The 23,535-nt window shown below is 40.7% G+C and overlaps 1 protein-coding gene and 1 pseudogene across 1 annotated transcript in view; both read right to left on the bottom strand.

The window, feature by feature from the left end:
* Positions 1 to 770: 770 nt before the first annotated feature.
* Positions 771 to 23,535, bottom strand: part of DAP3 (death associated protein 3) — a 29,086-nt gene continuing 6,321 nt past the window's right edge. Inside the window, exons 2-13 of the mRNA XM_065885823.1 lie at positions 18,626 to 18,672; positions 13,743 to 13,865; positions 12,207 to 12,308; positions 9,728 to 9,836; positions 8,061 to 8,153; positions 7,291 to 7,421; positions 6,519 to 6,599; positions 6,272 to 6,430; positions 5,505 to 5,564; positions 4,930 to 5,019; positions 2,096 to 2,213; positions 771 to 1,137 (exon numbers count right to left, since the gene is read on the bottom strand). Of these exons, the coding sequence (XP_065741895.1) occupies positions 1,052 to 1,137; positions 2,096 to 2,213; positions 4,930 to 5,019; positions 5,505 to 5,564; positions 6,272 to 6,430; positions 6,519 to 6,599; positions 7,291 to 7,421; positions 8,061 to 8,153; positions 9,728 to 9,836; positions 12,207 to 12,308; positions 13,743 to 13,865; positions 18,626 to 18,667 (1,194 nt within the window). The 5' untranslated portion in view covers positions 18,668 to 18,672 and the 3' untranslated portion in view covers positions 771 to 1,051. The remainder of the gene's footprint in view (positions 1,138 to 2,095; positions 2,214 to 4,929; positions 5,020 to 5,504; positions 5,565 to 6,271; positions 6,431 to 6,518; positions 6,600 to 7,290; positions 7,422 to 8,060; positions 8,154 to 9,727; positions 9,837 to 12,206; positions 12,309 to 13,742; positions 13,866 to 18,625; positions 18,673 to 23,535) is intronic.
* Positions 20,087 to 22,432, bottom strand: LOC136138166 (small ribosomal subunit protein uS2 pseudogene; annotated as a pseudogene).

The raw sequence follows: 23,535 nt of genomic DNA, 5'->3' as shown, positions 1-23,535 counted from the left end.
TCCTTGAGGAGGATAGGGTAGGGGCAGCTGGCTCTCTAGTGAAAAATGCTGATATACATTCAGACTCTCTTCTCATAGTAATTGTTCAAATAAAGCATTAATAAAATCCAAGTTATAAATAGTAGCTACCTATCATTTAATGGGGGCCTACTATGTGTGAGGCACCTGACATTTATTATGTGATTTAATTCTCACAAAATCCCTGAAAGTTTGGCATTATTATTACCTTTACATAATGTAAAACAGAGATAAGGTAAAATTAGAGAAGGAAATAGGCTCAGACAGTTAGCTAATAAGCAGCAGATCTGGGAATCAAACTTCTCACTCTTTGGAACCAACAACCTGGGCATGGTGAGAGAATCAGACTCTTCTGAAATTGATGAGTCAGTGTTTTCTCAAATCTCAGAAAGATGGTACACAGATAGTACTATTCTACATGGATTAAAGATGTTAATTCACTACATACAATGTATGCTGTAGGGATTTAGAACTTCTTTCAGGAACCTGTAGAAAGGGGCTGTACTATACAAAGTTGCCAGACTCAGCTGGAGTTTGAGGAAAGTTCTCAGGGACCATTGATAAAAGAGTAAATAGGAAGTGAATGGTCTGGGAGGGAGAAGTTCAGGAGGAGATTGAGTCTCAATCTCCTAAATTGAATAAAGTCTGGAAAATTTCTGTAGAATTTAGTCTCAACAAGCAGAATGCCAAAGAAATTCAATTTGGCCAATCTGAAGGCTCTTTCCATCTTATAAATATAACACAACACTTTAAGAAAGATACTTAATTTAATTTTTTAGGAAAAGCTACATGATTATTTAAAATGTGAAAACCACAACTAATAAACTGATGTTCGTTTCAGGACATCTTATTGCCACCACAGTCACATCACAAGGAACCCACTGCAACGAAGGTTGGGAGCTGACTGCAGTCCTGTCCAATCCCATAAGTGCACGTGCTTGGCTGCTCTTCTTGTGTACTGCAGGACTCCCCCATCTGGTTGGGTCCATTAGAAGAAAGGTCCATTGTCTTCCACGTACCTTGTGACCATGGCTTAGAGGTAGGCACAGAGCCGCTCCAGCTGCCCAGGATTCCTATTACTTAGGAACAGCAACTCCTTTTTCCCTTCTTCTGTATGAGCTAAAATGGAGCCAAACACAGAAAACTGGCAGTTTTCTCCTGTAGCATTGTGTTACTTAGCAAATTCTGTAGTCAAAGGCTACGTTATCCAGACTATGTTCTGATACAATTAGCACTCCCTAAACCTCACTTCTAGGCCCTTTATTCCATCCGCCAGTATTATTTTTTCTATGCATAATTTCCTTTTCTGTCTCTATTCCTCCAACCAGCATTATTTTTTCTATGCATAATTTCCTTTTCTGTCTCTATTCCTCCAACCAGCATCTATCTCTCCCTCTGTTTCAAGACTATCCTCTGGACTTTAAGGACTGTCAAATCTCTCAAGCCCCTTTTAGAAATCTCTCCATTGTGTCTCCTAACTCATCATGCTGCAGCTGCTTTATACTCTTCCCCCTATTCCTACTGCAACTAATTCTCTATTACCTAGTAACAGAACCACCTTTATTTTTCCTCTACACCCTGCCCCCCAACAGACCCACACCCACCCAGAACTGAGGGCAAGGGTTAAATGAGCAGCTGGAACACTTTCATCTACAAGTACTAGGACAGGTATAGCAAGGATTTGGTTTGGTGCTGCAGTAGCCTCTCACACAGCATCAGTTGTTCTGGGGGTGCCCTAGCATATGAGCCTCTCAATGCCAGTGTGTTGAACGATGAATAAATGTGACAGTGAGTGTGTGGCAGCAACCCAATCACCTGGGTTCGGTCTCCCGTCCTCTGTTAGCATGAGCATCTTATTCTAGACTAACGTGAGAATTTTAGGGAGAGATATAATGTCTCTTGTAAATCGAACTTTAAGCAACCCCACACCTTCTGTACCATCTAATTAGCCAGAAAGAAGTCAAGATAAAGGGAAAAAAGATGAAGTACAAATTACAGGCTGCTGCTGAGGGAAGAAGAGATCAAGGCTCTGACTCAGTGGGATTCTTCTGTGAGAGGAAAAAGCTAAGCAACTGACCTTTCTCATGCTGAAGCCAATTGTTCTCCAAATAATAGTGAATACAACTTTCAAATTCCTTTGGGTTATAGTTGGAAACCAGGATGGGAATAAAGGGATCCAGGGCGTCAAATCCTTCCTGGAGAAGAAAAAGGATAAAGATCAGTATTCGTTAAGTGACAAATCAGTGTTTATTTAAACACTTTGAGGATAAGGTCTTTGAGATTTTGTTCTATTCTCCTCTACTCCACTTTCTCTGGGGCTGGCTACCCTTGCTCTACATGGCCACAAATATACTTAAAAAAGAGATAACGCTTGAGGCAAGGGGCAGCGGGGGCGGGGGGGGGGTAAATGCCACTTATCTGAGTGTACACACATAATCATATACGTGTTTAAATTTTTTTTACAGTTCTAACTTCAATAGTCAACAGTTTTGATAGTTCATATACTCAAAAAAATTAAACAAAATGACAAGGATGGGGGAAAAGATCCTATATAAACTAAAACAAATGAATCAAATTGTATTTCAAAGTTCAAACATAACACTGAAGGGAGGAGAGAAACTAACCCAAACTAACTTCTGAACAGAATATTTGAACGAAAGACCCTAAGGCTAAAGATTAAAACTGCTCTAAAAGATATTGAGCCTAAATAAGACAGAAGTAAAAAAAAAAAAAAATTTGCCCTCTAGTTCACAGCTTATTTGTATAGAGGCAAGGGTTAGCAATTCTGAAACTACTTTTACTATAATCTAAGATTGAGCTAATATGTAAATACACTGTGAATGAGAGATTATCGTTGGAGAAGAGGGTTACAAATATGGAAAGGGCGAAGGATACAATGAATGCTGGGATGCTAGCCTGGAACTAGAGCTATCAGATTTATGGTTTTTTAATATAGAGAGACAGATACAGATGTGTGTGGATGTGTATATATAAACACATATATGCATATAGCACATATACATGTATGTTTGTATATATGAATAGTGCATATATCTACTTACTAACTCTGCTGGAGGGCCTAGAAGAAGTGACACCCACATCCCAGTAGCAATAAGTATACCTAGCACTCAGGTCTTGGTTTCTAAATACCATTCTCCTCTAAAACGAACCAAAGCTCCTTGAAGAAATGGCTGATTTTAGGGCTGGGGCATGGAAAGTACAAGATGAGTCTGGAACATATTCCTTTTTTTTTAAAATAAATTTATCTATTTATTTTTGGCAGCGTTGGGTCTTTGTTGCTGCGCGCGGACTTTCTCTAGTTGTGGTGAGCGGGGGCTGTTCTTCGTTGCGGTGTGCGGGCTTCTCACTGCGGTGGCTTCTCTTGTTGCGGAGCACAGGCTCTAGAGCACAGGCTCAGTAGTTGTGGCGCACGGGCTTAGTTGCTCCGTGGCATGTGGGATCTTCCCGGAGCAGGGCTCGAACCCGTGTCCCCTGTATTGGCAGGCGGATTCTTAACCACTGTGCCACCAGGGAAGCCCTGGAACATATTCTTGTGTCAAAAGTAAAGAAGTGCTTAGAAATGATGGGGACAGAGGAGGAAAGGTAGGGAGAAAAATGATGAGGACATGTTAAAAGGACATAGAAGCCAGCTTGAAGGGCTCCTACTGGCCAAACCTGGGATATCTTAAGCAGCAAACTAAATAATGATAGTAATTATTTAATGGGTTCTAAACCCATTAAATAAGAATCCACATGTCTATATTGAAACAAATACATAAGGGAGAAAGGAAAATTCTTAAATGTAAGAGAGGGCCAACTGATACATTTAGAAGTAATGGTGGAGCTAGAAAATATCCATCTTGCAATTATCATGATAATTGATTTAGGGAAGAATCACCGATGGAAACTAAAACTAGTAAGGGGAAGTTTGAGAAGTAAAAGGATATTTACCTAGTCTCAAAGTATATCTCCACAAGATACTTATTCATTACAAAAGGAAAAGAGTAACTTTACTGAGGAGAAATCAGGTGGAGAGCACCTTAACTAAGTGTTCAAAGTATATATTGCCAGTAACAGGAGAAATAAGTTCCATGTGCTTTCTGATATTATGCACTGAGAAGACACAATAGAACTTCTAACATCACATATAGTCAGGAAAAAACAGACAACCCCATAAGATAACTAGCATGTACTCTTCAAAAACAGAGATATAAATATTAAGGTTATAAAAGACAAAGACTGAGGATCTGTCTCAGATTAAAGGGGACTAAAGGCACTTGACAGTTGAGTGCGGTGCATTATCCAGGACTTTCTTTTCCTGTAAATGACACTGGGATAACTGGCAAAATCAGAATATATTCTATAGATTAGGTAACAGTCAATGTTAACTTTCTGATTTTGAAAATTGTGCTGTGGTTATACATTAGAATATCTTTTTTTTGCAGTGCGGGCTTCTCACTGCTGTGGCCTCTCCCATTGCGGAGCACAGGCTCCGGATGTGCAGGCTCAGCGGCCATGGCTAACAGGACCAGCCGCTCCGCGCCATGTGGGATCCTCCTGGACCAGGGCACGAACCCATGTCCCCTGCAACAGCAGGCGGACTCCCAACCACTGCGCCACCAGGGAAGCCCTAGAATATCTTTGATTTTAGGAAATATGCATTATTTAGAGATAAAAGAGGGTATCATATCTCAGGTTACTGTCACATTATTCAGGGAAAAAAAACAGACGGAGAGAAAGAGTAAAGCAAACATGGTAAAGTGTTAACATTTTAGAAATCTAGCTGAAGTCACAGAGGAATACCATTTTTCTCCAAGTCTGAAATTATGTCCAAAAAAAAAAATATATATATGTATGTATATTTAGACAGAATGACTATCTAAGGGTAAACAAATTTTCCAGTGATTTGACCTTTCCCAGCAACTCCTGGGGCAGATAGGCTTTCCGGGGCTTAAAGAGAGACCCAGTCTGGCTCACAGTCAACACAATGGCGCCTCCTTGCTGAAAGAAAGGAGAAAAAGCTGAATTTGAAAAAGACAGAAAAATGCATTTTAATCACCTGCAGTGTTTTTTTTTGCCATACTTGGTGGTATGGCAGTGTGATCTAGCACAGTTAAATGGCAACTAATTTGATTATTAATTCTCAGTTTGACTCTGACAATAAATTGCTACATGATCTTAAATTTATCAAAATCCTTTCCAAAGTTGATAAGAAATAAAAACACCTTGAACAATTGCAGCAAAGTGAAATTATGCCAATATTTCAAAAAAATGGTTTTGAATAAGTGTACTCCAGTCAAGTGGAAAGATAAGAAAACAAATATATAGATTTAAAACTTGGTACAGTTATGAGAATTAAATAAGAGATAAGAACTTTCTGTCCATAAAATTAGAGACCGGTAGGTATTAGCAATGAGGCAGTTGAACATCTTTAAAACGAAAATAACATTTCTTTCTGAAATCTGTTAGGTATCATATGCACTCACCCAATCATTTTTCACCATTTTCCTCAGGTTGTAAATAAATGCTAGTTCTTCTGGGGCAATCTGCACATCGGTCAATGTGTGAGACAGAGGTGAGAGGGAGGAGAAAGGGAGAAAAGAGGGAGAGAAGAGAACATTACTTGCTCTGCCCGGATGCTCCCCTGAGATATCTGCACTGACAACAACTAGAAAATCCTCAGCTGGGAAATCTCTGGAGGTCCATTGGTCAGGACTCTGCACTCTCACTGTCGAGGGCCTGGGTTCAATTCCTGGTCAGGGAACTAAGATACCACAAGCTGTGCTGTGAGGCCAAGAAAAAAAAAGAAAAAAAAAAATCCTCAACTATTACGTAACCATAGTACCTGAAGGTACCTCTGGAATAAGCTACATGGCCACTGCTCCTCAAACTGCCATGCTTCTGGAGATTAAAAAAGAGTTACCAAGGGAGAAAATACCTACTACCCCAACCCACCCCCTTCCTTGATGCTTCTGATCGTCTCTGCTTAGACCAGAGAACATCATTTTGAAAAGAGAATAGAAAGAAGAAAATTGACAAAGAAACCACAGCTTTTGTTGTCATGCTCTTGGTATTCAGTGGATGATGGAATGTGGCATCATCTCCTTCTGATACTATTTTCACTATACATCTTATTTCAAATATTCCAAGGCAAGAAAATATACTGCATGGTCTGGAAGGCTATGTCCCAGCCTACGTATATGATGGGTTCTGAAATCAGAGAAACCAAAATAGAGAAACTCAGTTTTCCTACCGGGCTTTTATCTTCTCTTTTCAGTGTGGTCCTTCCCCAGAGAGCATTGACTCCATCCACTGCCACCAGGAGGCGAAAAATACCCGAAGAACTTTGCCTCTTTAGCTCTTTGAGCACAATCCCAACTGCATCTGTGGCATTCCTCACCCGCATTATGCCCTGTAGGGAAAGACAGACAGTGGCTTGCAGTCCTACAAGAGGCTGTCTCTGGTCAGATATAGTACATGTTCAGTGTCTTTTTTTATACCTGTTCAACTACTTCTCCCAGAGGACTGCCTTTCTCAGTGCTTTCTCGCTTATTCCAGACATACTTCTCTTGAACTTTTATCTAAAAATAAAACAAAGACCAAAAAAGGCCACTTAGCCTAAGGATGAACCCATCCCTAGCTAAGAAGGTAGGGTAGGAGGCTAAGGTTATTAGGAGTCTATTTTCATCTATTTTTCAAGCCTTGTAAGAGAGCTCAGCAGGGAAGTGAATGCTTTCTAGCCCATTTCTGCCTGCAGCTTAAAAAAACACACACAAAAAAGTAAGGGATTCTGACTAAAAAGGCCCAGGATGAAGCCTTGGCACCTGCAATTTTTAACAAGCTCCTAGGTGATTCTGACTTATATCCAGAGTTGAAAATCCCTGGCCTAGAGACTGTATCCAAGCATCACTAGAGAATAATTTTACGAATATGTTTCTGGTACCTAAGAGATCTAATCTGGAGAAAATTATGTAGTTGAAATGTGTGTTAGAGGATTTTAGGCTGTCACCTTGGAAAAGTCAATGAAGCAATCTGGACTTCACTTTGCTACCCACCAGATGCGACCAGCTTACTGCTGCCTCTTTATTTTACATGGATAAATGAGTTTCAGCGTGCGAACTCACTGTGAATAAAATGTATGAAAGAAATACAAAATGGTATAGTTATCCCAACTACAATATTAGTTCTCCATAGTCTACTGGTACTCAGGGCACAAAGAAGATAAAAATCTTAAAAGATTGTCCAGCACCAAACTTCTGGGAGTCTAGTCACCTGACTCAAGAAATGCTCATTTGCAGTTTTGAAATTCTTCAGCCAGGTTGAAGCCTCTAAAGGTTGATCAAAGCGCTGTTTGTTGTAGGTGGACTGCAGAAGATCCCGGCAGTTTTTCACCCAAAGATGAGCTAATCAAAAGGCAAAAGAAAACAAACTAGGCAGGAACTGACTGTATTCAACTCAGAATACTCTATGCTTCTTTAAGTTATGGGAGATGACTTTAGTTTCCCATATATATTTCTTAAAGCCTTCTTGCTTCAGAGGTTTACTTTTTGGTCTGGTCCATCTTAAATATTATCATTACACACAATACACAAATAAATGGATTAAAGGTCACCTCAGCTTCCTGGCAGTTTTTAAAGACAGAAAATGTGGATGCAAACAACACTGAACAAAACAAGGAGGGATATATGAGAAGTATGAGAGTTTAAGTTTTTAAGATCCATGCTGACAACCTAGAATGCTGACAAACAGTACCATGTCAAAGGTCTATGGGTACTCAAAGTTGTTGGCTGATGGCAATAAAGCTTGTGGTGAACACTAAGGTGGGAGTTTATGCTCTTGGGCATTAGCTATCAAAGTGAGGATTGCTGTGCCAAAAAATACTTCATTCTAATTATCAAAAGGTTCCAAAACTAACTCAGACCAGCCCGTACCTGGAGCAAAGACCTCTTCCTTAGTTGTCAGAGCCCTGTCAGAAAATTGAAGCCACAATGTTACCGCAGTAACAGAATAACTAACCCCAACATAGTGAGGGAAGTTCTTACCATCTGGAATATGCAGTATCAGCCAATCCTGTTTTGCACAGAAATGAATACTATGGCAAAGACTGAGAGTTTTTCCTGTTCCCTTCTCGCCATCTAAAGCACTTGCTGTTAAAGAAAACACCACCTTCCAGTGGTTGGGACTCCACGCTCCCAATGTGGGGGCCCGGGTTCCATCCCTGGTTGGGGAACTAGATCCTGCATGCCGCAACTAAAAGATCCCGCATGCCAGAACTGAAGATCTTGCATGCCGCAAAGAAGATCACGTGTGCTGCAGCTAGGACCTGGCACAGCCAAATAAATAAATTTTTTTTTTTTTTTTTTTTTTTTGCGGTACGCGGGCCTCTCACTGTTGTGGCCTCTCCCGTTGCGGAGCACAGGCTCCAGACGCGCAGGCTCAGAGGCCATGGCTCACGGGCCCAGCCGCTCCGCGGCATGTGGGATCCTCCCGGACCGTGGCACGAACCTGTGTCCCCTGCATCAGCAGGCGGACTCTCAACCACTGTGCCACCAGGGAAGCCCAATAAATATTTTTAAAAATAATAAATTTATAAAAAAAGAGAAAGGAATAGTAGTTTCATTTTTCTCACCAGGAATTGATTTAGGAATGGATGTGTGATGTAATTCTGGGCAATATGAAATGAGGGATGTCTGATGGAAGCTTCTGCGAAATTTTTCTTTGTTTTAAAAAAAAAAGAATGCAAGAAAGGAATGTTTACTTTTCTGGCCTTTGGACATGGCTCTGTGAAGATGAGATGTTTGGAGCTGCTGCAACCATTTTGTCAACATGAAGAAATCAACCTGGAGACAAAACCTAACATGGTGAGGATGACAGCAGAAAGATTAAAGGAATCTGAGTTCTCTCTTTTTTAAAAGAATATTCGTTTGTTTGTTTTGGCTGCGCCCGGTCCTGGTTGCAGCGCGCAGGGTCTTTAGTTTTGGCACGCCTATGGGGTCTGGTTCCCCGACCGGGGATTGAGCCCGGGTCCCCCTCACTGGGAGAGCGGAGTCTTACCCACAGGACCACCAGGGAAGTCCTGGAATCTGAGTTCTTGATGACCTCAATGAACTGCTGAAATAACCAAACCTGAGCCTAAACCTGATGTTCCTGTTCCTTAGGCAAAAATCATTTATTACCTAAGCCATTTTGAGTTGGACTTTCTTCTTACTCAACTGCAAATGAAGCATCTTAAGTGATAAACTAAAACAGGAGAAACACAACATGAGATGAAGAATTGGGTCATTTTAGAGATGAGCCACCAAAAGTTGGAGTATGTTAATATGCTATTTAATATGTTCATACCTAATTCTTTTAAAAAAAGCTGTTTTGACAGTACCACTAAAATAGATTACTTATGTCTTTTAAATTTAGGACTGCAAAAATCTCCAATTAGAGCAAGGAGTAAAAGAAACAAGTTCCTGAGGAAAATAAATTTAGTCAATTTTCAAAATATTAGAATCTTCATGCACTCTTACTACAGGAGTGTCAATTCTGACTTAACCCCTTCTGGCTAAAAATAAAGGTATTTTCTTAATTTAAAAAAAAAAAAAAAAGAAAACACCACCAAAAGGGACACTTCAACTGTCAACAAATAAAGCATTTCTTCTTTTCCCACATTTGAGGAAGGAAAGCATTGGCTCACATAGCCCAGGCAAGCAGGAAAGGATACAGAAAACGTATCGTACAGCTGGATGAGCAAAATTGGTGTTTTTCAGGTAATGCAGAAGCTCTAGGGCTGGTCTCCTTACCATCAGGCAAGCTTCATTGAATGTCTTCACCTAACAAAATAGGGAAAGAGGAAGGAGAGGGTGGGGTGTGGAACTTCTAGCCAGTTCTTGGTAATATACACTGAGTCCAACATAGCAAACATAGCATCAAATTGCCTATTTTTCATTTAGTCAGTTAGGAGAGGTTGGTATTGAATTTGAAAATTTAGTCCTGTAATTTAGCTAAAAGTTGAAACACATTATCCCGCACCAAGTGTGTAACATTCAGCTTTTGATTATTTCTGTAAATGAAGCACAGATATTACATCAGTTAATTGAAATTTACAAATAATCCAGACATAACTATGTCAACTACTTAAGGTTGATATAAATATTAAAAGCGTGTAAAATGCTTAACAAAGCATCTGACACATGGTAAGCATCAAATAAATGTTAATTCTTTTAAATTTATTTTTAGCTAATTCTTCTTTTAAATTAAATTTAATTAATTTATTTTTGGTTGCATCGAGTCTTAGTTGCGGCACGCAGGATCTTTCGTTGCGGCACGCGGGCTTCTCTCTAGTTGTGGCTCGTGGGCTCCAGAGTGCTTGGGCTCTGTAGTTGTGGCACGTGGGCTCTCTAGTTGTGGGGCAGAGGCTCAGTAGTTGTGACGCGTGGGCTTAGTTGCCCCATGGCACGTGGGAGCTTAGTTCCCCGCATTGGAAGGCAGGTTCTTAACCACTGGACCACCAGGGAAGTCCCTTTAGCTAATTCTTATTACTGTAACCACCTAGACTTTTCTCTAGAACTTATATACATACCAGCTCAGGAGCAGGTGTGACCAACTGCCCCACAGCTATGAGGCCATACCTGACACCACCAGTATACAGATACACCAGAGAACTGACACACAAAATTCATTCCCTTTTTGCCATCAGGAATAATTTGGTGGAAAAATCTGGGAAGCAGTGATATGTGTGAAAATGATTTGCAAATAAAGTATTTAATAATGTCTACTGATAAGAATAAGTACCTAACAAATACTATTCACAAGTATATCAGATAGGGATTAAGCTAGTGTTGGTATTTTTTAAAGGAATCCTAACCAAACAATTGAATTGGAGAAGGACTTTGACAGGTAAGTTCAAACTTAATGGAAAGTGAAACCTTCAAAAACATGATACAGATATTAAAACAGAAATGCCGTATTAGGCAATATGACAGTACTAAAATACACAAACAATGGTGAGGGAGCTGGCCTTTACATAAATGGAAGTTATGGAAAGAACGTATGAGTAATTCCTTCCAAAGCACTGGTGGTTAACCATTCTGAAAACAACCTGCAATAGTTAAAGTTAGGCCCTCAGAACTATGTTAGAGATTGTACTATGAATGTCTTGGGACAGTTTAAAGATTATTTCTTCTGACCGTGTCCTATTTCCAAACTTAACAAAATTTTTGATGACAAGCTGTCTATGGCCTAGAATTAGCCCCTTTACTGGTGTCTCATCTAACTTCTTGAAATAAAACACATTGAAGAAATGACATCCTCTGGTTTCTAAGCTAAAAATCACCTGCACAGTCAAGTTTGATATTTCAATAAGAAGGAATAATTTCTCAGGCTGAAACTAATTGAGCAGGAATTATCCAAAAGAACCAATTTTCCCAGGGACTTCCCTGGTGGTCTAGTGGGTAAGACTCCATGCTCCCAATGCAGGGGGCCTGGGTTCGATCCCTGGTCGGAGAACTAGATCCTGCATGCATGCCACAACTAAGAGTCTGCATGACGCAACTAAGACCTGGCACAGTCAAATAAACAAACAAATAAATAAATAAATGTTTATTAAAAGTGTTAAAAAAAATTTTGCCAACAAACTCTGTTTGCGGTTAACTATGAATTCTTTCAATGGCTATAAAGCAATCCAAGATTACATTCTTTGGGTTGAATTTATGACCACAAAACTACATTTTCTGAAAACCCATGAGACTGAAGAAGAACAATGAATGATGCATCTAATCCAAATATCATTTCTATTTGGCTCAAAAATATATTATGTTTTTGCTTTTCTACACATATAAACTATTTTCATGATATTTTGCTAAGGCAAATATTAAATTCATTTTTAACAATTATTTGAAGTCTAAAGTTTCTAGAAATCTGTTGGGTAACACAAGGAAAAGAGTGGAATATTGTTTATTTACTTAAGAATATTTTGCTTGGCTCCAAAAAGGATTTAAAGAGGTTAACTGCAGATAAGCATTTGCTTAAAGTAATTATAACAACAGCACTATTCACAAAAGATAATCAATAGCTCAATTTATCTGATTTGTTTTTAAGATTCAAATTAAATCTTTTAGTTTTCTATTCATTTAATTCCACCCCTCTGCTATCAACAGCTTGTGTTATAAGCTCCCTCCAAATCCCTCCCCTGTTTTGAGCACCTGCATTACAAAGCGAGGAGGCAGGCCATGGGAGAATACAGTCTTCAGATCTTGGAAGGATATGTTGTAGTGCTGACCCTCATGCTGCTCCCCATGCTTGGCCTAGGAAATAAAAATGCAAACAGGTATAATGGATAGAGTGACAAAGACTTTGAAAAAGTGTCAAGGGCCTTCTAGACTGTAGTGAGGAAACACTTCTCTCTCAGAGCTGGAAAAGATATTCTTTCATTTCTTAGACAAAAAAATGCTCGCTGTTGTCCCCAAATCCACAGTGTATATATAAAGCTGATGTTGGCCTGAATGATGAAGCCAGTTGCTCGGCAACATAAACCCTAGATGTGGAAGGAGCAGAGACAAATCTTGCCATCTGGATTCTTCTGTGCTGTGCATAGAGATGATCCAATCACGTGACAAGATCATCTGCATGCCACTGTTGCCATAGAAACCTCTGAGGAACTGGCAGATAAAGGGACTACAATTACAGGGAAAAGCTGAAAGGCAATTCAATGACTTCATTCACTTATTCTACTTCATTTTGTGCTTGTGAAAGTAGATGAACGCTAGAGACATAAATAAAACACACCCTGCTGAGATGGTGTTTTGGGTAATGAGTTATTTTTTTCCCTTCCACAAGCACAGCATATGTTAAGTTGGGGCAACTCAGAGGGCAGGGGTAGGGACAAAAAGGGAGAGAAAAGCTATTGGTTCCCTTCACATTTAAGCACAGACCATACAACTAATTTCATTTATAAGAGGCAACAATAATACTGAGGAAGGAGAAATCAGCATTTAGCCTAATGGGACCTGAAATAGAAAATGCAACACTGGATACTGCTGGAATCCTGGTTTCTACCGATAAACTTCACTTTAAATACTGCTCTTCTCAACAAATCAAGTTAGTTCCCTCTCCAGACACTAGGAAATCCACTTAGAAAGGTAGAAGATAGTACCAGATTGGTTATTAGGAAAACTATGTGGTCCTAGGCAAGTAAGTTGATTTTGTTAGGGTTCTCCATACCAGGGTTGGTAAACTATGGCTGGCTACCCATTTTTGTAAATAAAGTTTTACTGGAACACAGCCAGGCCCATTTGTTTATGGCAGAGCTAAGTAGTTGTGACAGAGATCACTTTGGCTCATATGCCTAAAATATTTACTATATGATTCCTACAGGAAAAGTCTGCCAACCCATCATACACTAAGATCAGTAATAACTACTAAATTTAACTTCTAAGGAATTGAGTAGTTAAGTATTTACTAGGTACCTACTCTATACCCAACAAAACCCTTGGCACAAAGTGAGTTCAATGGTAGGAATTAAACCAAAACAGATATGGACTGACCTGTCTGAGCTCTGTTACCATAGTATCAGATAGGGATGGGGAAGATCAGGGTTCCAGAATGCTGTCTCAGGTACTGTCTGACTATATGTAAAAATCTGCTTAGCTTCTTTCAGTTTCAGTTTTTCTTATGTGTAAAATGATGGCAATACAAATTATAAGCCCTGAAAAAAACCCGTATACACATTAGCAACTCACCGGATCATTCTCACTGGTGCGGGAAATAGCTCTGGGACTCTCTGTTGCAACCTGGTTATCCAGGTGAGCAGCAAGGCATTGGGGTGCCTGGGTCCCTATGTGCAAAAAACGTCCAGGGTCCAACTATAAAAGAAACCATTTTAGTGTTTTACAATTAATAGGCTTTTTACGCTTGCTACAACACTGAGGTTTTAAGCCATATCTGCCACAGGGAAAAATATCACTATCATGCATTTTAGTTTTATGTAAAACAGATCCTTGTTATTATTTATAATTCTCTAAGTCCAATCACATTATTCATACTCTGAATCTGTTGCAGCTTGTGTTGCTATGTCTGGGCTCTGTCCCATATGGAAACAATTCCGTTAGAGATTGTTCAGGAGCATAGCTCAGCCATTAACAACCTAACTCAGGAAACTTCATTTAATGCTCTTGCCTACAGTGATGAATGGTGGCCAGTATTGTACAATTCCCAGCTGTCTAGTAATCCTAGTCACCTCAGTTATTAGGGGATTAGTGCAACGTCCCTATTTGATAGGTATAATTACACTCCTTGCAACAATTTTCTTGCTAGCTGTGTCCTGAAATAAAGAATCTTTCATTAAGGATATGTAATGAGGGAGTGAGTAAAGCATCCAGCTAAGTGAAAATAAACTCTACAGGCAACTCAGTGAACTGCACGTGGAAACCTCAGAACCGGGAAAGGTTTGGGGAAGAGGATGAGATTTCAGGAGATAAATCTGAGAAAATGCTAACTGGAGAACTCCCAAGCTGAGTTTAAGGATAACAGGCCTTGTGTATAAGTGAAAAGATGCCAGTTACAAGAGAAAGATTAGAGTATGAATCCAGTAGAATGAGGAAAACAGGGTTGTGAGAGATGGCTGTAGAAAGGGAGCTGCTCGCTAGGTCAATAGATAGTATGAAAGCTGCCTGTATTTATATTTAGTCTCACCAAGCAGCTTCATGAGTGCAGAAAATGTATATTATTTTTGTACTACCTCTCATAACATTTATAACCATTTAACAAGACCTTTGACTCCCTGAAAACTTTTTAACTGGTATCTTTAAATCTTTGACTCTTCATCTTTCACAGTCCAGAAGACTTGTCCTCCCAAATAGGTTTAACATTCAGCTAATCAAAAAGTTTGGATGGTTCCCTATTAATGTCAAAATAAGTCTCAAAGTCCTTAGCATTATAATTAAGGCCACTGCTATAAGTTCAACCTACTTTTCTAGTCCTACTCCTTTATAAACTCTATACTCCAGCCAGCCAACCATGCTAAAACATGTTATTCACTTTCATGCCTTTATATTTCTGCTCATTCTATTTCAGCTTCCCTCTCTCCCTATTTAAATCTTACTCATCATTTAAGACTCACCTCAAATGTCATATCCTCTGTGAGGATTTGCCAGACACCTCCAGGCAAAAGCAATTATCTTTCCCTCTCTATAGATAGCACTTTCTTTGTATTGCATGCATTTTTACTCTGCCTTGAACTACATTCATGGCATTTGTTAACTGAGTACCTATAAAATGCTAGGCAACAGAGTTATACACACATTATTTTTGAGCCAAGAATCCTAGAAGATAGGTAGAATATTACGCTGTTTTATTATGAGGGAAATCAAAGTTCAGGGAAGTTAAATAACTTTGTCTGAAGTCACAGAGTTGGTAGGTGATGAAATCAGAATTCAAATCCAAGTTTGTGGGACTCCAAAATCTTTATCCTTTTTATTGCATCATGTTATCTTACACACAAGTTTGTCTCCCATTTTAGGCCACACACACTTGAAAGAGAAAGGAAAGAGAAGGGATCAGGTTTTATTCATTTTTGTATCTCCTTCTCCAAGTACCCAGTGCACCACAAATACTTCATACTTGTGCCCTGGAATAAAGAAAGCTTTCTTAGAGACATGAAGAGATGGGGGAGTTCGTAAAGCATCTAGCTAAGTGAGAGTGAACTGCAGCACACTGCAACTCAGTGAACTGCACATATAAACCTCTGAACCAGAATTTGCATATTTAATGTAAAGTAATAGTTGCTCCAACATTGTCTGCGAATGCAGAGACAGCAATGCTGATCACATGTACTCTATACCTCCCAGCCTCCCTTGCAGAAAGATTGGGGTCACATGATTAGTTCTGGCTAATGAGCTATCAACAGAAATAACTTGGGTCAATTCTAGTCAGAGCCAGTTAAGAGTGGGTATAAATTCTCTTTTTTCTCCTGCCGTAGCAACCTTAAAACCTACATGCTGAGATGGCATCCCAAGATGACAAAACTGCATCCCTATGTCTATCCCCTCCCATATTTGCCTGTAAACCATTTTTTTTGGCAGCACTGCACAGCACGTGAGATCTTAGTTCCCCGACCAGAGATCGAACCCGTTCCTCCTGCAGTGGAAGTGCAGATTCTTAACCACTGGACCGAAAAGGAATTCCCTCCCTGTAAACCATTTTGGAAATATAGCAACATCAAGAGCAAAACAAAACATATACACACAACACAAACAATATCATGTGTTGAGTTAAGCCAATGAGAATTCAAGGCCTGTTACCTCCATAGGATCTGAACAATACACCCTACAATGTTCTCAATTCTACTGGAGAGAAAGCATCATGTCTCTAAATAAAGTAGCAGTCAAGTGGAAAATTAAAGATATTCAAGGACCACAGGGTGGTGCTATTTCTACAAGAAACCTTTGACTTTTTAGTTAAATGTTTTTTGCAGCAAATTAAAAGCTAGCAAAATGGATTCCTTACTTCTTCGTGTCATATATGGCATCACCCAGCTAGTCTCTTGTCTCCAGGGAAAACAACCACATGTACAACTGCCTCTGCACCGTTCCAGAATGAAAATCATGCAGTTCTTGAAAGAAGGGTATTCACGAGCCAATAAAGAAGGTAACTCTAAACTAATCTACAAAAAGCATAAAATCTTCTCACTGACATTCCTCTGTACTTTGGACTCAGGTCTTTCTTGTCTGCTATAAAGGAAGAAGAAATTGTAGCCTTTTAATATAATAAGTTGGGGCCAGAATCCATCCCTTTGTTGATCTTTGCTTTTTCATATTGTTTTATAAAAATGGGTTATTTTATGTACATAGGTTTGTCATGAATCCCTGGAAAAAAGGTGAATCCTATAAGAGGAAGGGCTCCTTTTTAAGGAAATCTAATCTGTAATTAAATGATCAGATGGAAGTGACTAAGCCCTTCCAGCTCAGTTCTCATCCTTTAGGACATAACTCTGGTAGGATTTCCTCTGGACCCTACTAATCCAGGTTAGGTGCTTCACCATGCTATAACAATCATTTATTCATGATCCCACTACTGGACTTCGAGGTCCTGAAGAAAACATGGACCATAAAATGCAATACAGCACAGTGGTTAAGGCCACAGGCTATGAAGTCAGACAGACCTGGTATCTGGTCTGGGTTAGACAACTTCACAGCGTGTTACCTCAGGCAAGTTACTTAGCCTTTCTAATTCTAAATTTCTGCATCTGTGAAACAAAAATATTATCTACCTCAGGGGTTGATCATGAAGATTAAGAGAAATAAAGCACTTAGCACAGTGCCTGGCACATAATGAATGCCCAACAAATAGTAACCACTGGGACTTCCCTGGTGGCACAGTGGTTAAGTATCCGCCACGGGTTCGAGCCCTGCTCCAGGAAGATCCCACATGCTGCAGAGCAACTAAACCTGTGCGCCACAACTCCTGAGCCCATGCTCTAGAGCCCGTGAGCCACAAGTACTGAGCCCATGTGCCTAGAGCCCGTGCTCTGCAACAAGCCCACACCCTCCAAGGAGAGTGGCGCCTGCTCGCCGCAACTAGAGAAAGCCCATGCACAGCAACGAAGGCCCAACGCAGCCAAAAATAAATAAATAAATTTAAAAAACCACAATAAAAAAGACCCAAATAGTAACCATTATTAGTGAAATGAGTCATCTTAGAATCCTGAGTATCTGCCATAAGGAAGGTGCTGAAAAACTATTTGCTAAATAAATGAGAGAATGAAGTAAAGCAACAGAATAGTCTTTCTTACATATGATTTTATTATTTTAATCAACTATCAACTATCAGAAATCAGCAACTTAGGGCTTCCCTGGTGGCGCAGTGGTTGAGAGTCCGCCTGCCGATGCAGGGGACATGGGTTCGTGCCCTGGTCCAGGAAGATCCCACACGCCGCGGAGCAGCTGGGCCCGTGAGCCATGGCCGCTGAGCCTGTGCTCCGCAATGGGAGAGGCCACAACAGTGGGTGGCCCGCGTACCGCCAAAAAAAAAAAAGAAAAAAGAAATCGGCAACTTATTCTTTTTAAAATACTTCATGAAAGGATGATAATCATTGACCCAAATGGAGAATAATGATAATCACTGACCCAACTGCACTTAAGCTTATTTATCTCCTTAAAAAAAAGTCAGTTCTCCTATGATAGGGTAAATTCCCAAGCGCAACTATTCTACTAAGACCTGTTATTGGATTTTGAGGGCAGTTGGGAGTGAAGTGTATGGGCAGAGAAATGGAATTGTGACTGTTCTTTTTTTTTTTTTTTTTTGCGGTACGCGGGCCTCTCACTGTTGTGGCCTCTCCCATTGCGGAGCACAGGCTCCGGATGTTCAGGCTCAGCGGCCATGGCTCACGGGCCCAGCCACTCTGCAGCACGTGGGATCTTCCCAGACTGGGGCACGAACCCGCGTCCCCTGCATTGGCAGGCGGACTCTCAACCACTGAGCCACCAGGGAAGCCCGTGACTGTTCTTTTGAGCAAAACTAGTCAGCTGAAGTTCTCCAGAGCATTTTATTCTGGATACAATCAATCCAGAAAAGAAATCCACCTAAAGACAGTTTACACAAAGCACTTAGGTCAGTCAGGACTCACCTTATGGACGCTGGAGATAAGCCTTGTCATTCCTTTCAGCATTATCCCTGCACTTTTTAAAAAAAGTGAAAAGGTAAGCCACAACTGGGAAAAGATATTTGCACAACGGATTAGTATCTAGAATAAATAATGCCTTTAAATTGATTTTAAAAATGAGCAGAAGACACGAACAGATATTTCACAGAAAAGGGAACACAAGTGGCTAGTAAACCCATGGAAAGAGTTCGACCCTTATGACAAATCAGGGAAATGTAAATTAAAACCACCACAATGAGATACCATCCACAACCATCATATTGAGAAAAATGAAAAAGACAACAGCAAATGTTAAAGAGGCTGTGAAGCACTGGGAAGTTTCCTATACTGTCAATGGAATTATAAATACAAATATCTTGGAAAACAAATTTGACATTATCTGTAAAGTTGAAAATGTACATGTCTATGGCCTAGGTATTCTACTCCTTCGTATTTATTTTAGAAAAACACATATACATGTACACTGGGAAATATGTATCACAATGTTCATAGTAGTAGAATATGAATTATCAGAAACTGATAATTATCAGAAACTGATAATAAAAGCCCAAATGTCCACTGATAGAAGAGTGGATAAACGGAGATATGGTCACACAATAGATGCCATACAAAAATAAAAAGAATAAACTGCAGTTACATGTAAGACATAGATGGATCTCAAAAACTAATGCTGAGTGAAAACTGTAATATACAGAATGATATAATTTATATGAAACTCAAAAACTTAAATCCTAATTATCTGGAGAATACACATATATGTAATAAAACTGAAAGAGAAAGGCAAGAGAATGATAAGCACACATTTAGAATAATGCTACCCTTAGGGAAGAGGTAAAGGGACAAGATTGGGGCAGGGCACACAAAGGAATTGTAATGATCTATTTCAAATGATGGATAATAGATATGAGTATTTGCTTTATTATTTTTATACCATGTGTGCTATATTTATTCATTTGTATGTTGGAAGTATTTAACTAAAAAACCCTAATCATGTGGGAGCTAAAAAATGTTTAAAATACTTAAATGCAACTCTCAATATCCACTAGTAGACAGCATAACTAAATCAAATCTCCAGGTAATCACCTACTTTATTTTGGCTAATAATTTTCACCTTACATCCAAAATCTTTAAAGCAGCAGCAACAACAGTGCTACACCCATTTATTCAACAGTAACAACAACAACAGAGTCGCACCCATTTATTCAACAGTTACTGAGCACCTATTATGTGCCAGGGCCTGTGAATAAGATGGTGAACAAAGCTGTTCAGTCCCTGACCCAATAGAGCTTATAGTATGGTTAAGAGATGACACAAACTCCTCTGAATTCTATCTCCTTTTAGTTTTCAAGTTTACTATTTCTCTTTTAGAAACTGCTTATTTTCCCATCAACCTCTTTCCATTTTAAGAGTTTGTGGAAGAACAGCTTAAGAACATTCAGTGGCTGTTCCTACTCATTCAGTGGCCTGAGCAGTGGGAGCTGCAAACCAGTCTTCAGTGGCAGGTTGAGCACTCCGGTCTTCAGCAGGGAACTGCTGAATAGGCACAGGGAGCACCTGCACACCTTCAGACCAGTCTGCCACCTCAGGTTGAGCAGCAGTGAACTCAGGAGCTGGAGCAGCCCATTCACCCTGAAATTCCTCCTTGGTCACAGTCTTCTCAGCTGTCACCTGCTCTTCCTTTTCAATCTCTTCAGGAACTCTGTAGAAGTAGAGATCAGGCATGACCTCCCATGGGTGTTCACGGGAGATGGTGCCACGCATGTGCAGAACTTCACATCAGACTCACTGAGTGAGCTCCCTTGCTGTTGCATGGGATGGCAATGTCCACATAACGCAGAGGAGAGTCTGTGTTACACAGAGTAATGGTGGGCAGGTTAATGTAGAAGGCCTCTGTGAGAGACTGGTCAGCCCTGGGATCAGTAACCACCAGAAGCCTCGGCTCCCGGAAGGCTGCCTGGATCTGGTTAGTGAAGCCTCCAGGAGTGAAGCGGCCAGCAATAGGAGTAGCTCCAGTGGCAGCAGCAAACTTCAGCACAGCTTGCTGGAGGATATGACACTGACATCAGCTGGGTTTTCAATGGCAACAATGGCACCAGCTGCCAAGAGAAGCTTCTCTCAGGTTCTCTTCAGATTTATGATGTAGATGCCATCACTGTTCCTTTTGTAGATGTACTGTTCCATTTGGAAGTCAAGGTTGGTGCCACCTAAGTGGGTTCCAGCTGCAAGAAATTTGAGGACATCCTTCTCCTTCATTTGCAGGACATCAAGGGCTCTGGACGTTGTGAAAGTTTCCCTTTAAGTTACAAGGGAATCCAGAACAACGCCGTACGGACCCCGTCTGGGTAGCGCGGAAAAGGCAAGTTTACTTTTTAATAAAGATGCAAAGCATTCCTTAATTCAGTCATTCAAAAATGTGTTTTGTGTTTTCACGTGCCCACACTATACAGACTACACAGTGGTGAACAAGACTGGCATGGTCTCTACTGGCCTGCCTCACATTTACATGTGGGATTGCAGGGCTCCTTTGCTGTGTTTGAAAACCAAAAGTTCTAGAGCAGCAGTTCCCAAAATGAGTTTGGTGAATACTAACTAGTCATAAAATGCACCAATGTTCTCTGGCCAAAGAAATTTGAAAATGCTATATAGTTAGTCACTTCTTGAATAATTACAATATATGCACATATTCACACATTTAAAGGCTTTGGGGAAAACTATAGTTAAGAGACTTCATTTTAATCCAATTTACTTGGCCTTGGAACCCTTGGAACTTCCCTTGTTGCAAAATACTATTAATAATATTCTCCTGGCTGCTAGTGGAAGGGCTGCTGCTGTGCAGTAAGGTGGTGACTGTGACCATGTGCCCAGGCATGAGGATGAATTCTACTAGGCCACAGGCAGGGTTGAGGTCCCCTCTGTTCCCTGTTCTTCAACGGTTCTCCTTTGTTCTGCCTTACACTGCCTCTACTGCTGTCCACCACTGTCCAACGCCCACCACCACCACCTGCTGCCTAATCCAACTGTGCAGAGAAGAGCTAACAGAGCAAGTCTAAGACTGCTGTCCTTAGAAAGGCCTGGTTGCAAGGTTGCCCTTTAGCTGGTGTCTCAGAACTTGGATTTCAGGAGAGTTCCCACCATTCCCAGAACAGGTAAGAGTGGGTCACTGTGCCTCAACTATTTATACAAACAACATGGTTGACATTAAACACCTGCTTTCCTTCTGAGAGTCTGGAAATTTACTACATGTGAGGCTGATAATGACTATATGACCAGCCCCAATAGAAACCGTGGGCACTGAGACTCTGTTGATAGTTTCCCTGGGTGGCAACATTTCACGTGTTGTCACAAGTTTTTGCTGAAGGAATCAGATGTGTCTAATGTGATTCTGCTGGGAAAGGACTCTTGGAAACTTATACCTGGTTTCCTCCAGATTTTGCCCAACGTGCCTTTTCCCTGTGCTGATTTTGCTCTATATCCTTTTGCTGTAATAAATCATAGCTGTTAAGTAGGACTATGTGCTGACCTCTGAGTCCTCCTAGGGAATCACAGAACCTGGAGGTAGTTTTGGCAACGACTGACATAACCACCCAGTGCCCAACACTACCCAGCATCAATCTCTACCTTATACCCACCATCACCTGGTACCCAACACCGCCACCTTTGACCAGCTCAGTTTTCTTAACCCCAGTTCTTCTCAATCCTCCCCTATTTCAATTACCTCAACTCCCTGCCTCCAACACTGTCCTCCCCGATCTGTGACCAGCTAACTCCCATACCAATTCTAACCCTCTGTATCAGCTGATTTCCAACCCTAAGCCCTCTACCTAACCTCAAGTTTCCCAACTTCCGAACTACTCAAGACCCCAATGCCACTCCAACAGGATCTGGCCTACCCAACCCTGCTCCCTAGATCTTCTCAATGTGCCCTGGTACAACCACTGTTATGAGACAGCTGTGGGCTGCAGCTCTGGAGGGAGGTAGTGTCCTAGAAAGAGTGGGTGACATGGTCCTGAGGTCACTACTTCTTCCTCCAGGTATGCCTGTGGTCATTGAGGCCATTACTCTGGCTATGTTTTAGAGATTATGGGAAATGCTGGTCAGGAAAATGTGACTAGCTTTCCATCTTGTATCCTGTCATCTTGTATCCATATTACAACATTGGGTCTACTAGCCTCCATCCTTGAACTTCTCCAATCCATCCTTTCCACTGAAGTCTGGCTCTTAAAACCCTTCAATATTTTCCTACTGCTTTTAAAGGTAAATTACACACACACACACACACACACACACACACACACACACACACGGCTTATATAATAACAGAAGATACTTTAAGAAAAAAGGGGGGGGTGAATCTCAAAAGTCTGATCTCAAAGCAGACAATCCAGACTAAACCACATTTTCCATGTTCTTTAAAATACTTGTTAAGTAGAAAAAAATCCTATTGACAGGCCAAATGAAAGCAGAAGAATGGAATATTTGCTCATTCTACATTCCAAGACATATACAAATCAGGGCACTGCAAGAAAAAGGTTCAAAGCCACTAACACTATGAAAAAATTGAGTAATGATTTCTCCTTTTGGTTTTTTCATATCCTTTGAATGTCGATTTGCAGAGTACAAGTTAACCACATTGTAACTGGAAGGCAGATAAAGGACAGGTTTCCTATTAAAACTGACTAATGGGGCTTCCCTGGTGGCGCAGTGGTTGGGAGTCTGCCTGCCGATGCAGGGGACACGGGTTCGTGCCCTGGTCTGGGAGGATCCCACATGCTGCAGAGCGGCTGGGCCCGTGAGCCATGGCCACTGAGCCTGCGCATCCGGAGGCTGTGCTCCGCAACGGGGGAGGCCACAACAGTGAGAGGCCTGCGTACCGA

Source organism: Phocoena phocoena, chromosome 1 (assembly GCF_963924675.1).
Source record: "Phocoena phocoena chromosome 1, mPhoPho1.1, whole genome shotgun sequence".
In the NCBI taxonomy this organism is placed as follows: Eukaryota; Metazoa; Chordata; class Mammalia; order Artiodactyla; family Phocoenidae; genus Phocoena; species Phocoena phocoena.
The sequence above is the reverse complement of the archived record's forward strand: the minus strand, read 5'-3'. Positions and strand labels throughout refer to the sequence as shown.